We start from the raw sequence: 13411 nt of genomic DNA, 5'->3' as shown, positions 1-13411 counted from the left end.
GATGAACAAAAACAAAAAATTGTCCCTGAATGAACCCGGTACCCATCCCCTTACCCACTTTATGTGCCTTTTTATCTGTGCTAGACGTATACCCCGAGTCTTGCTAATTATTATGTCAGGGTGTATGCTATGTCGTACATTGATTTATATTTTCGATCGGAGCGTACATCTGATGAGGGTAAACTCAGCGAACAGAGAGAAAGATGTTTTGATCGCCATGTGAGGGTGTGTGCAATAACTCGCCCAAACATAAATGGGACGGAGATTTAAGGAAGATCACCGAACTTGGAAAAGTTTTACTCTAAAAACGAAATACATGTACACCTTACTTGGAAGAATCAGAAAGAGGGAGAGAGAGAGAGAGAGAGAGTGGTGAGATAGATAGAGAGAGAGGGAGAGAAAGAGAGAGATAGATAGAAACAGAGAGAGAGAGAGAGAAGAGAGAGAGAGATAGAAAAGAGAGGGAGAGAGAGAGAGAGAGAGAGAGAGAGACATAAAGATAAGGGGATTTATTCCAATAATGTACATGATGTAGTAGCGTGTCTTTTGTACAAAAAGAGTCAATTTTCAGCATGGAACATTTTTAGTACAATTCTGATTTATATGGAATAGTAGTTGAATTAAAATGGTAATAGCCCTTTAGTTTATGGTCTGAAATGCTGAAAGCAAGTCACCCTAGACCTCCCTCCAACGCCTCGTCCCTCTCTCTCTCTCTCTCTCTCTCCTCTCTCCCACTCTCTCTCTCTCTCTCTCTAAATAGACTGAAATACAAATTCAAGTTCAAATGTTTTAGCTTAAATGTTTGTGGGCTATGACACCAAGGGTTCATTCTACTTTCAATGTGTGTGCACACGCTTTGTCATCCGATGTGTTCTAATCGTTTTGATGTTCTTTTCCTTGCGGGTTGACTATGTTCATGATCAGGGGCGTAAATCCGTACCGAGGAGTGGGGGGGGGGGGGGGGATGATCGGCGATATCCATCACATACTAGCACGAGCACACGCCCACACTAATTTACGCAAGCGCACGCGATCGCGCACGCACAAACAACACACACACACGCACACACACACAAACACGCACCCAAATACACACACACACACACACACATACACACGCACACACACAAACGAACAAACAACAAACACACACATACCCAAACACATGTACATAAATTTAGGCGCGGATCCAGGATTGGCGTAGTAAGGGGGGGGGGGGGGGGAGGGGGCGGCAGGGAGGGGCGATTTCCCCTCCCTCCTCCGCAAAGCGCCAAAGCTTTTACGTTTCATTTAATCATTAGAGAAAGAAGACGATTCTTTGTACCGTTCTCGACTCTTAATCCTCGTCTGAATTCAGTCCCTCCCCCCCCCTCTCCCGCGCGAAGCGCGGAAGCTTTTACGTTTCATTAAATCATCAGAGAAAGAATACGATTCGTTGTATCGTTCTCGACTCTTAATCCTCGTCTGAATTCAGTCCCCCCCTCCCCTCCCGCGCAAAGCGCGGAAGCTTTTACTTTTCATTAAATCATTAGAGAAAGAAGACGATTCGTTGTACCGTTCTCGACTCTTAATCCTCATTTGAATTTAGTTTTTCCCTCCTCCCCCCCCCTCCCGCGCAAAGCGCGGAAGCTTTTACTTTTCATTAAATCATTAGAGAAAGAAGACGATTCCTTGTACCGTTCTCGACTCTTAATCCTCATCTGAATTTAGTTTTTCCCTCCCCCCCCCTCCCGCGCGAAGCGCGGAAGCTTTTACGTTTCATTAAATCATTAGAGAAAGAATACCGTTCTCGACTCTTAATCCTCGTCTGAATTCAGTCCCCCCCCTCCCCTCCCACGCGAAGCGCGGAAGCTTTTACGTTTCATTAAATCATTAGAGAAAGAAGATGATTCGTTGTACCGTTCTCGATTTTTAATCCTCATCTGAATTCAGTTTTTCCCTTCCCCCCCTCCCGCGCGAGGCGCGGAAGCTTTTACGTTTCATTAAATCATTAGAGAAAGAAGACGATTCGTTGTACCGTTCTCAACTTTTAATCCTCATCTGAATTTAGTTTTTCCCTTCCCCCCCTCCCGCACGAGGCGCGGAAGCTTTTACGTTTCATAAAATCATTAGAGAAAGAAGACGATTCGTTGTACCGTTCTCGGCTTTTAATCCTCATCTGAATTTAGTTTTTCCCTCCCCCCCCCCCCCCCCTCCCGCGCGAAGCGCGGAAGCTTTTACTTTTCATTAAATCATTAGAGAAAGAAGACGATTCCTTGTACCGTTCTCGACTCTTAATCCTCATCTGAATTTAGTTTTTCCCTCCCCCCCCCCCCCGCGCGAAGCGCGGAAGCTTTTACGTTTCATTAAATCATTAGAGAAAGAATACCGTTCTCGACTCTTAATCCTCGTCTGAATTCAGTCCCCCCCCCTCCCCTCCCACGCGAAGCGCGGAAGCTTTTACGTTTCATTAAATCATTAGAGAAAGAAGATGATTCGTTGTACCGTTCTCGATTTTTAATCCTCATCTGAATTTAGTTTTTCCCTTCCCCCCCCCTCCCGCGCGAGGCGCGGAAGCTTTTACGTTTCATTAAATCATTAGAGAAAGAAGACGATTCGTTGTACCGTTCTCAACTTTTAATCCTCATCTGAATTCAGTTTTTCCCTTCCCCCGCCCGCGCGAAGCGCGGAAGCTTTTACGTTTCATTAAATCATTAGAGAAAGAAGACGATTCGTTGTACCGTTCTCGACTTTTAATCCTCATTTGAATTCAGTTTTTCCCTTACCCCCCTCCCGCACGAGGCGCGGAAGCTTCTACGTTTCATAAAATCATTAGAGAAAGAAGACGATTCGTTGTACCGTTCTCGACTCTTAATTTCTTTAAAAAGGGAGGGTTTTTTTTCTCTCTCTCTCTGGACTCCTGATAAATGTAAAAAGGAGGTTATAAAATATCTTGAATATCATACAAAAAATTGATCAATTCCCGGGATCAAATTCCTGAAATTCCTGCTAGCTTTGAAAGCTCATTCGGGATTATTTCATTTTGAAAAGTAAAAACATTGGCCCCCAGGCCCCCTCGATCGACTAGAGCTCACCTGAAATTGGGGGGTGGGGGTGTGGTACATTTAGCAGTGTTCCGGATTCGGGGGGGGGGGGTCTCCAAGGCAGGAAAAGCCAGCAAAAAGCCGGCGAAAGGGGGATTCAGAAATGTTGGCAGTCCTGAGATGGGGGGGGGGGGGTGCTTTCAAAGGGAGGGAACGAGCATACGCGTACCCTAAATAACACTGAGTGGGGGGGGGGGGGGGGGGGGAGCCGGCCATCTACTGTACATGATTGCACTTTTTAAGCGCTCGCGTTTAAGTCTGGGCTATAATAATACCTTGCAAAATAACGAAAAATTATTCTGAAGTTTATGAAGTGCTTGTTCGCGCACGTCGCGCAACTATTCTCAATGATAGTGACATACTGTATACGTGTAGGCTATACAGTTATACATACATTAATAAATTCCTTCTTTTTTTTCTCTTTTTTTTTGTAATATCAGGGGGGGGGGATGATATCAGGGGGGATGTTTGTACAGGCCATCCCCCCCCCCCTACTTCAAGCCAGGGGGGATACAGCCCCCCCCCCATCCCCCCGGATTTACGCCCCTGTTCATGATAGTTCAAGCTTCATAAAAGCAGATGCTTAACCAAGAGCCGGAAGCATTGCCAAAACCATGCTAATAGAAAGACTTTTTTTAAATGGTCTCACGCACCTCAAAAAATACCTTTATTCAAATATATATCACATGTAGTTCAACGGGTTTTTCTAAGATCAAGGTGAAGGATACACCCCCTATTAAGTGCGTTCATATACGAAACGCATTTAAATAGAAATAAATACAGAAACTTTTTCTTTCAACAGTTCATCAACAGTGCAGTATTTTATCTTTCATAAATGTGCTTTTATACAGTTCTTATTTTCACATAAAACACTTTCATTTATTCATAATGTACTTGAAATATTCTGATGGGAGGGGGACTACCTTTGAATATATTAAATAGGCCTAAGGCCAATGGAAATCACATGTATCTTTTTTGTGGTTCAAGACGTATGAACAAAGTTTGAATCTCGAATCTCGAATCTTGGCAATGTGTGACCATGGTTTCACAATTGGTTGTGTTCTGTTCAGTCAGGGAGTCAGAAGGTGAAGTTTGATCAATCACACCCATGTTCTCTAATCAACCTTTAGACGTAGGCTACCCGGGTATAACTTTACAGGGGGAGGGGTGGGGAGGTGGATCCAGGCGCGTACGCAGGGGGGGGGGGGGGGGGTTATGGGGGTTGAAACCCCCCTTTAACATTTGTATGTGTGTGTTTTTAATGAAACCCCCCCCTTTTGTTTTGTTTTTAATTTAAAAAAAAAAAAAAAAAAAAAATTGTGGTAATGGGTGACCCCAAAAAGCTGACCTTACCCCCCCCCCCCCCCAACGATACGAAATATCGATCGGTCAAATTTTCCAATTTTGGGACACCAAAAAAAAAAAAAAAATGTCCTCTTACCTCCCCCCCCCCCCCCCCGCTTATTCAGTGGCTCGTTACGACTTTTTCGACGTGATTTTCAATTTTAAACCCCCCCCCCCCTTCAGAAAAATCCTGCGTACGCGCCTGGGTGGATCTTTTCCCTTCCCCCTCCCAGATGAGAGCAGAGTCATCACCTAATGGGGCCGTAATGTCTTGGTAGTCTCCCATGCTGTTTGTATAGATTTCATGGGCTTTCAGGGGGTGGGTGGGGTCAGTAGCGTACGCAGGATTTTTTTCAAGCAAGGAGGGTTTTTTAAAAATTGAAAATCGCGCCGACCAATATTTTGCTCAGTGGGGTGGGCTTGGGGGGGGGGGGGGGGTAGTGAGCAATTCATTTTTGCCCCCGGAAATAGGAAAATCGCGTCGGCCGATATTTCGCTCAGTTGGGGAGAGGGGGTTAAGGAGCATTAATTTTACTCACCACACCCCCCCCCCTCCTTGAGAAACAAAAAAATTGAGGGGAAAGTTGAACCCCCAAAACACCCCTTCCCTGCGTGAAGTAATAACTGTTATATAATTTTTTAAATCCAAATGTAGTGCTCAAACGATCAAATGTTTACCCAAAACAAAACAAAATCCGATCTTATTCAGTCCCTGATATAGTCGTTGCTCCTATTTTATGTTATCCATTTCGTAACTGTAACAGTTATTGTCGTCAATTTACATTATAAACAATATAACGTTTGTACAAGGACAATTTTTTAAACCTGTGTGATACAATGCCGATTCATTTACTGCTCTTGACATGGCTTATTTCTCTCTCTCTCTCTCTCTCTCTCTCTCTCTCTCTCCATTTCTCTCTCCCCTCTTTCTTTCTTTCTCTCTTTCCTCCTTTACTTTCTACCAATTTCCTTATATCTTTTCTCCTCTTCCAATTTTTTATGGTGATATTTTAATGCCTTTTTATTAAAGTGATTTTATGTTTTTTCCGCTGTTATTACATTGTCGTTTTTGATTTTTGTTTTGTGCTTTTTACTACTTTTAATGCATATTATTCTTATATGTTAGTTTTATACTGTTCTTACCTTTGCTTGTGAGCTTTGGTGATATTCATTATTTATATTTCCGTGTACTACATTTTTATCCTGTTCATGACCATGATGTAAAGCAGATTTTGTATCTACAATGTATATCTGATTCTTGTTATCCAGAATAAATATATTTCAATAAAATAAAAATAAAAATAATGAATTAACTCGAGTCATGTCGCAAATGTTCTAGATATATACGAACCAAATATGTTATGACTGTCTTTGTAAAAACAATCTTTTTGATAATTTCGCTGAATATTATTGATCAAACAATGGGATGTAAAGGATTCCTTCGTCTGGCATGGTACTTGATCAACAGCTGACTACGCAATCCACGTTTATTGGATAAACTAGTAACATCCGTTTCCTAAATCCCTGCAAATATCCCGTATCATCTGCACTTTTAGGGAAAATATAATTTTTTTTCTTCATAGGGAGGGTGACCGATTTTCTCCCTTAAAGTGATAGGAAGAGGGAAAAAGCAAAGGTAAAATTGACGTATGGAAGAAAACAGAAGAAAAAATAAATAAAGGTGAGAAGAGAGAGGGGTAGAAGGGTCACATAATATTTGTTAGCTTTTTTATATATTTGTTTTCCTCCCCCTCCCCCTCCTTTCTGCTCTCTCTCTGTCTCTGTCTCTCTATCTATCACTCTCTCTGTCTCTCTGTCTCTCTCTGTCTCTCTCTGTCTCCCTTTGTGTGTCTCTGTCTCTCTGTCTCTCTCTGTCTCTCTCACTTTCACTTTCTCCTTCTTTCTATATACCTCTCCTTTCACTTTAAACGCGCACAAACATACACACACCCACTTTCTCTCTCTCTCTCTCTCTTTCTCCATATTTTGGTTTCTCTCTTTCACTCCCCCCCTCTCTCTCTCTCTCTCTTACACACACACACACAGTATAGAAAGCAGTGGGTGGGGTGGTGATGAGTGGTAGTTCGTTAAAAAGTGACTGTGGTGGTAGGGTGAAAGCCAAATCAGGAGAAAGAAAGATTATTTTTAAAGGTTTTAGGAAATTTTGGATCGAAATACAAAATCGACTTAAAGAAAATCCACTATTTCAGCTGTTATCGCATCTGTTTCTATGTCTAATCGTGCTGTTTATTTTTTTCCAATAATCTTTTCAGTGGTTTTGGCGTAATAATGCATTAAACTGAACTGTTAACTAAAAAAGATTATTGCATTGTTATTGAAATCATCCAATACAAGCAATAACAATACGATTATGAGGTATTGTAAAAACATCCAAAGAGATTATTTGGTTTTCCACTTTGTATACTCTGTTGTAGTCGATCATGATTTTGCAAGAATGTCGAAAACTAAACGGGAGAGAATTCTCAATTAAAAATCATAACTTGATTGGAGTAAACAACTAAGAGATACATTATTATTAAACCAGTATTCTCTAGAGGAACAGTAGTACATTACAACATCAAGGTAAGTGCTGATATTTTGTGTTATCCATTTATTTCTGATAATCACGATGACGTATTTTCTTTTCATGACATGCGAATTGATTTCTTAAGTTGTACATTAAGGGGGCAACTCGGTAAGTAAATCATGATGATGAACAGGGGCGTCTTCACAAAAAGTTTGTTAAAGTGACGAGGAGGGGGGGGGGGGGTGTCAAACAATTACATTATTAAACAAAAATTAACTGTCAGCAAAGCAAACGTTTTCTGTTTGGTACAAGGGTTAAAAAAAACAGACATTGAAAATATTTAGTATGCATATTTTCAAATGGGTTTTTTATAATTAATCCCACATTCAAACATTACGTTTCATGACGTAGACAAATGTATAAATCTGTAAGTATCTGAAGTATGTATGCAAGGCGATCAAATAACTGCACTAATTTGTTACATAATTGCATAAAATCGGCATATTTTTTGTAACTTGTCATAATCATCTATTCAAGCAATCCCAATAAACAGAACACTAAAAAGTAACCTCTTTTGGGAGTGTATTTTAAGTGATTTTAAAGTATAGTGCCTTTTGAACTAGATTTAAACGTTATCGACACGTGCCTTCATTTAAACAAAAAAGGTACTCCTGTTCACGTTTTCATCTAACCTAAAAACCACCAATTTATCACGCGATTGGAGTAACGTGATTCCACTTACCTCTGTAAATCAAGTGTTTATGACCAAATAACCACTTGACCAAGCAACGAGTTTTTTGTCCGTTAACCGATGGTGGTGATAAATACGTAATTATTTGGTCTTGTAAGCACCTTTATCGATTGGTTTCACATGTTATCCAAGGTTGATGGTAATAATCACGTTACTTACACCGGCTAATCGTCTTATTGTTCTGTCCGTGAATCTCTGGTTATATTAGATTAGTAATTCTGAGGTGTCTTACACACCTCTTTAAATGGTTTCAAAGTTACCATAAATTTCTTGGTTAGGATCACGTGGCTCAAGCTGATTACTAATCTAAGCTGTGAATACGTGATATTTAGGTGTGAAAATTAGTAATTATTAGGTGTCTTAAAACACCTTTTTAAATGGTAGTCAAAGTTGCCATTAGTTCCGCGGTGATGATCACGTGTTAAAACTGATTACTAATCTAAGCTGTGAATCCGTGATATTTAGGTGTGAAAAATAAGTAATTATTAGGTGTCTTAAAACACCTATTTAAATGGTAGTCAAAGTTGCCATAAGCTCCGCGGTGATGATCTCGTGACTCAAACGGATTATTAATCTAAGCTGGGCATACGTGACTTTTAGGTGTGAAAAATTAGTAATTATTAGGTGTCTTAAAGCACTTTTTTAAATGGTTTCAAAGTTACCATAACTTTCTTGGTGATGATCACGTAGTTAAAACTGATTACTAATCTAAGCTGTGAATCCGTGATATTTAGGTGTGAAAAATCAGTAATTATTAGGTGTCTTAAAACACCTATTTAAATGGTAGTCAAAGTTGCCAGCAGTTCCGCGGTGATGATCTCGTGACTCAAACGGATTATTAATATAAGCTGGGTATTCCGTGTTTTCCAGGTGTGAAAATGAGTTATTCTTGGGTGTCTTGATGGTTTCACAGTTACCATTTAAGTTACGTGGTGATAATGCCGTGACTGTTGGCATATTTCCAGTTGCACCGTAGTTGATGACTGACTGTTGGCATATTTCCAGTTGAACCAGCTGACACCAATTAATTTGCATATTGAATATGGGGTGCGTGCAGATCTCTGTTTTTTTAAACAATTTATCTGAATTTACAGCATATTTCTTAATTACTGATGATTTAGTTATATGCAATTCATTTCAAAAATACTACAAATATAAATTACCAGTTCTTAGGACATTTCGCTACTTCGTATAAATTACATTTAGTTAAACATGAATAAGGGAAACATTAACTATGAACTAAAATAATTTCAATAAAATACAAGTACATGAAATAATTTCGAATAATTAAATTATGTAAGTCTACTTATTACCAATGCCTGTACATTGGAAATACAGACGTACCAGTATTGAAGTGTTGTTGCTGTTCAACTGGTTGGAAGTTTTACCAAATGGTTCTAATGGCTCAGCTAGACCAGTTGAATTCTAACTGGCCTGGATCAACTGGATCATTAGCCCATTTCAATTTCCAGGGTTACCAGTTGGCATTAACTGGTTCATCAACTGGACCAGTTGCAACTAGCTTTCTCTTCTGGGATGTTTGCACCCCCCCCCCCCCCACCCCCTCTAATCCCAAACTGCTTCCGGCGCGCCTGGACGTAATTATGGAAGATCCAAGACACGATGTTCAGAAACGGGATGAGAACGTCATTATTTTGGCTTATTTATATTGTAACATTTGCGTAATTATTGGGTTGAACGCGGGTTACAGTAACATATTTCCTCTTCGACGTAAATTTCACGTGATTGAAGAACATGATTCATTTCAAGTCAGCCTCGTAATATTCACGTGAATTTCACGCAGATATTTTGACTAAAACTATCACTAACGCTTCACGTGTTTCTGTGACGCGATAATTTCGTTCATGAAGATGTAATTTCATAACCAAACAAACACGGGAGTATTAGGTTTACAAACCATGGTCTCCAAGGTAGGGATAATCACGTTATTATAATGGTGATATTGCAGTGACAATTGCGTGATTTAGTGTACGTGTGTTTTAAGTTAGCTAGTGCAATAAACGTATTAACACATTTACGTAAATGTCCGGTGTTTGAAGAACGTAACTCTCCTCAAGTCGATACCTTGATATTGACGTGATTTTCACGTGATTTTGTTTATTGGGATAATGCCTCAATTAAAAATCGAAATATCTGACATTATAACAGAGAAGGGTGAATGAAAATGATAGTTTTCTGGCCGCCAGAAGGACTTTAACTTTAACATTTTTTGTTAAATAGAGTTAATGATTTTCTGCTCTACACAGATGAAACTATAATTAAAATGTATACATTTTTTTAAATCCCAGATGAAGACCGCATCACTCATTGCTTTTCTTGCTGCAGTCTGCCTCCTCATGGCCACATCAACACAAGGTAAGTCTATAACTAAAATACTAATCGTATGCATATTGCACACGAGGCATCATTTATCTGACGTATGACTGCGTCAGTGACATACACTGTCTTTTGACGCTCCATGAGAGAGAGTGGCATCGCACGTAGAGCATTTGTAAAATGAACGGTGCAAAAAGTGAGTTGAATTACCGGAGTATGGGCCAAAAGCTTGACGCATGCTTTATTAGCGCAGATAATAACGCAGTCCGCGAAATGACGCCTCTAGTCGAGTCCAACGTGCATAAGGATATTATGTCCTATATGGATAATTATGTCCCATGCACACAGTGTTTTCTTAACTTAAGCGAGCAAATGCAGATCCAAGGTAAAGGAAATTCAACCTTTGTAACAATTATTCCCTAAGCTGTGTGAAATTGATTACAAAGTAAAAGAAACTGTCGCAAGTTTGAATGGTTTAAAGATAAGATCACTATTTCTGTATGAATGTCAAATTGGCAAAGTGGTCATTCGAACGCGAAGTATTTGGGCAAATTCTTTCGTTTGTTTCCCACTAAATAAAATACATATAACATAATTTTTATCCTGAAATAAAAGGGAGTGGGGTTGAGTACTTAAAGAGAGAGAACATTTTTTTTTAATGAAGTCAGAAAACAACCTTCAGCATCATGCCATCTCGATCAAAGTTAAGAACGAAGAGGACACATTCATGTTTATGTCGTTAATTCAGTTTCCAAGATGGCATTAGCACCAGCAACAAAATGGATTTTAGATGCAATGCACGTATGTTTGTTCTATACTAACTTTGCCCTCATAATAATTTTCCAGTTTACATCTTTTTGTTTGGGTAAAACAACTACTTAAAAATCAATGATGAAATGTGCCTCATAATGTAAAATTGAATCATTTAATGAATAACATAATTTTTCAGCATATCATTCTTAACTGTAAAGCTTTACATAGGAATTGATAAAAAAATATCTTACATGTACATCGTTTATCAAACCATATTTACAAGTAAATTGTTGTTAATTTTGACATAAATCAATTTAAACCTGCATGAAATTCCTTTTTCGGAAATTTTAATGCCTTTTGATGTATCAAAGATAATTATGTTTGCTTCTTTTGTGTAAACTTTGACATACATCAATCTAAATATGCCTTAAATTCATTTTCGGAAATTTTAAAGTTTTTTTTTTTATGTATCCAAAAAAAATGTTCGCTTCTTTTGTTTTTCTTTGTTATGCAAGATACCCATAAAGCATAATGACATAAACAAGACCATATTTCTAATTCTATTGTTCCTTTTTTCACTTTCTTTATAATTGAATGCATTTAACATTTAACTTGTCAAAAGGTTGTAAGTTACATTAATTTCGATAATCATTTTTTAATCTACCAGTAACATGACAAATGAAATTTTTAAACATGATATAAATTCTTTCTTTTTATTTTGGTTTCCATTAAAGACCGATTTTTGCGTCATGATTTGTATAGAATAGTTCCCAAAATGTTATGTTTTTCTTTGATATTTCTCAGGTCGAGCTGTAGTCCGAGGTAAAGGGGGAGAGGCTCTAGATAGAGCAAAGAGGCAGACATCTACAAGCGTGGTAAGTTCTCAGAAAAATCGTAGTAATGATTTTAAAAACATATTATATGACTACAGAATTCTTCATTATTTTGTTTGCAGTTTATCAGACATTATATTGTGCCTTGAGCGTGCACCTCATATAGATCGAATTTAAAAAAATATACAGATAGGGTTTTCATGTGCAGGGACGGATCAAGGATTTTGTAAAAGAGTGCGCACTGTATCCCTAAAATTTGCTGACAAGCACAAAAAAGGGTCATCATTTTTTTAGGTGCCTTTTTACAAGAGAATTTTGTGACAAAGGGAAAAAGGTGTGCCATTCGCTTTAAATCCGTAGGTGGTTATATAGATGCAGTAAAATTAGTGTGAAAACGCAATTTGAAATGGTTTCAAGATATTATGTAAGATGTTTAAACTGAAGCACTGCTTAACGTTGCTTGACCGTGGATGGAGAGGATGGGTCGTGGTGGTGTGGGGGGGGGGGGGGGGGGGGTTGTGGAGCGTGGATTGTCAGCCGCGTCTATACCCCAAACACATTATACAATATTTTTCCTTTTTTTTCTTCTTCTCAGTTGATAATAATTACTTTATGTTTTGTTTTTGAATAAAATCGAACGCGAGCTTATAATTATGATTCAAAGTTTATCAGAATTCATTATGAGCAACATGATTTTCAACTACAATTATTATAGAATATGTTTTGGTTATTATTTTATACCTTATGAACTAAAATGTCCAATGAAATTTACTAACTGTACATCTCTACTCCGATATTTGTTGAAAATTTCTGTAATCTAACATCTAAATACGTATCCGAATTGACCATGTTTCTTGATTGTTTCGTTTAAACAGGAAAGTACAAGTGACGAAAGTACTAGTGGCGAAACTAGTGACTCGGTAAGTTTATATTCTTTGATTTCGTCCAGCACCTGTAATTAAGTTTAAAGGGGTTAGAGAAGGGGATAAATATTACATAAATGCATATTGCGAAGGAAACAAATATTCAAATTAATATTTCATATTGTCACACGGCTACAGCCTATAAGAACGGGCCTGGATTAATATTAAATAAAAAATGCCATTATGATGTAATGTCTCTATGCGTTTCCAAATAACTTTGATACTGTTATAAAAAGTTTGGGTATGGGGTCATGAATTTGGTTCAACTTAACATATTGGAAGCATATGCGATCATACAATATTCAGTGATCGTTGTCGCGGTTGAAATCGAGACTAAAGTTATTAAATTGTAAATAATACACTCTTTATGTTGTATAGGTCAAGATATTCATAAAGCTTATAAAACAATGTTTATTGACTAAAATCGACCAATTAGCTATTCCCGTTTGGAAATTATATATCACAACTACATATTCTGAGATTTTCATGGTCGCAGCTACCATTGTACGGCCGTAGACGCTATTTGAATTTTATCAAAATTTACCGGGAGCACCGTTAAATTTTTATACTCCATTTTTCTCGAAAGCAGAAGTGTTTTAAGGGCTAGATTTTTAGTGCTTATCATACATCCACAGGGGCATCAAAATATATCAAAATTGTAAAGAATCACTATCCACCCAATAAACCCCGTACCGTGTGCATGGTTCACAGCCAGGAATCTTATCCACTAGACCACAACACCTTACAATGTCGGTCTCGTGGTTACATCATTTTAGAATACCGGCTTTTGAAATAAATATCATGTAATCGCATAAACCATCTCACAATATCAACTAATCAATTCAGGCTTATTGACCTAT

The 13411-nt window shown here is 38.3% G+C and overlaps 1 protein-coding gene across 1 annotated transcript in view; it reads left to right on the top strand.

The window, feature by feature from the left end:
• The first annotated feature begins 6987 nt into the window (after positions 1 to 6987).
• The window catches only part of LOC105436934 (mucin-19-like), a 7731-nt gene continuing 1307 nt past the window's right edge, over positions 6988 to 13411 (top strand). The window contains exons 1-4 of the mRNA XM_011663008.2: positions 6988 to 7010; positions 10015 to 10081; positions 11600 to 11670; positions 12504 to 12548. Of these exons, the coding sequence (XP_011661310.2) occupies positions 10015 to 10081; positions 11600 to 11670; positions 12504 to 12548 (183 nt within the window). The 5' untranslated portion in view covers positions 6988 to 7010. The remainder of the gene's footprint in view (positions 7011 to 10014; positions 10082 to 11599; positions 11671 to 12503; positions 12549 to 13411) is intronic.

The sequence above is a fragment of the Strongylocentrotus purpuratus genome, unplaced genomic scaffold, assembly GCF_000002235.5.
Source record: "Strongylocentrotus purpuratus isolate Spur 01 unplaced genomic scaffold, Spur_5.0 spur5_scaffold_20, whole genome shotgun sequence".
NCBI classification, from domain to species: Eukaryota; Metazoa; Echinodermata; class Echinoidea; order Camarodonta; family Strongylocentrotidae; genus Strongylocentrotus; species Strongylocentrotus purpuratus.
Note: the sequence above shows the minus strand (reverse complement) of the source record. Positions and strands in the feature narration are given on the sequence as shown.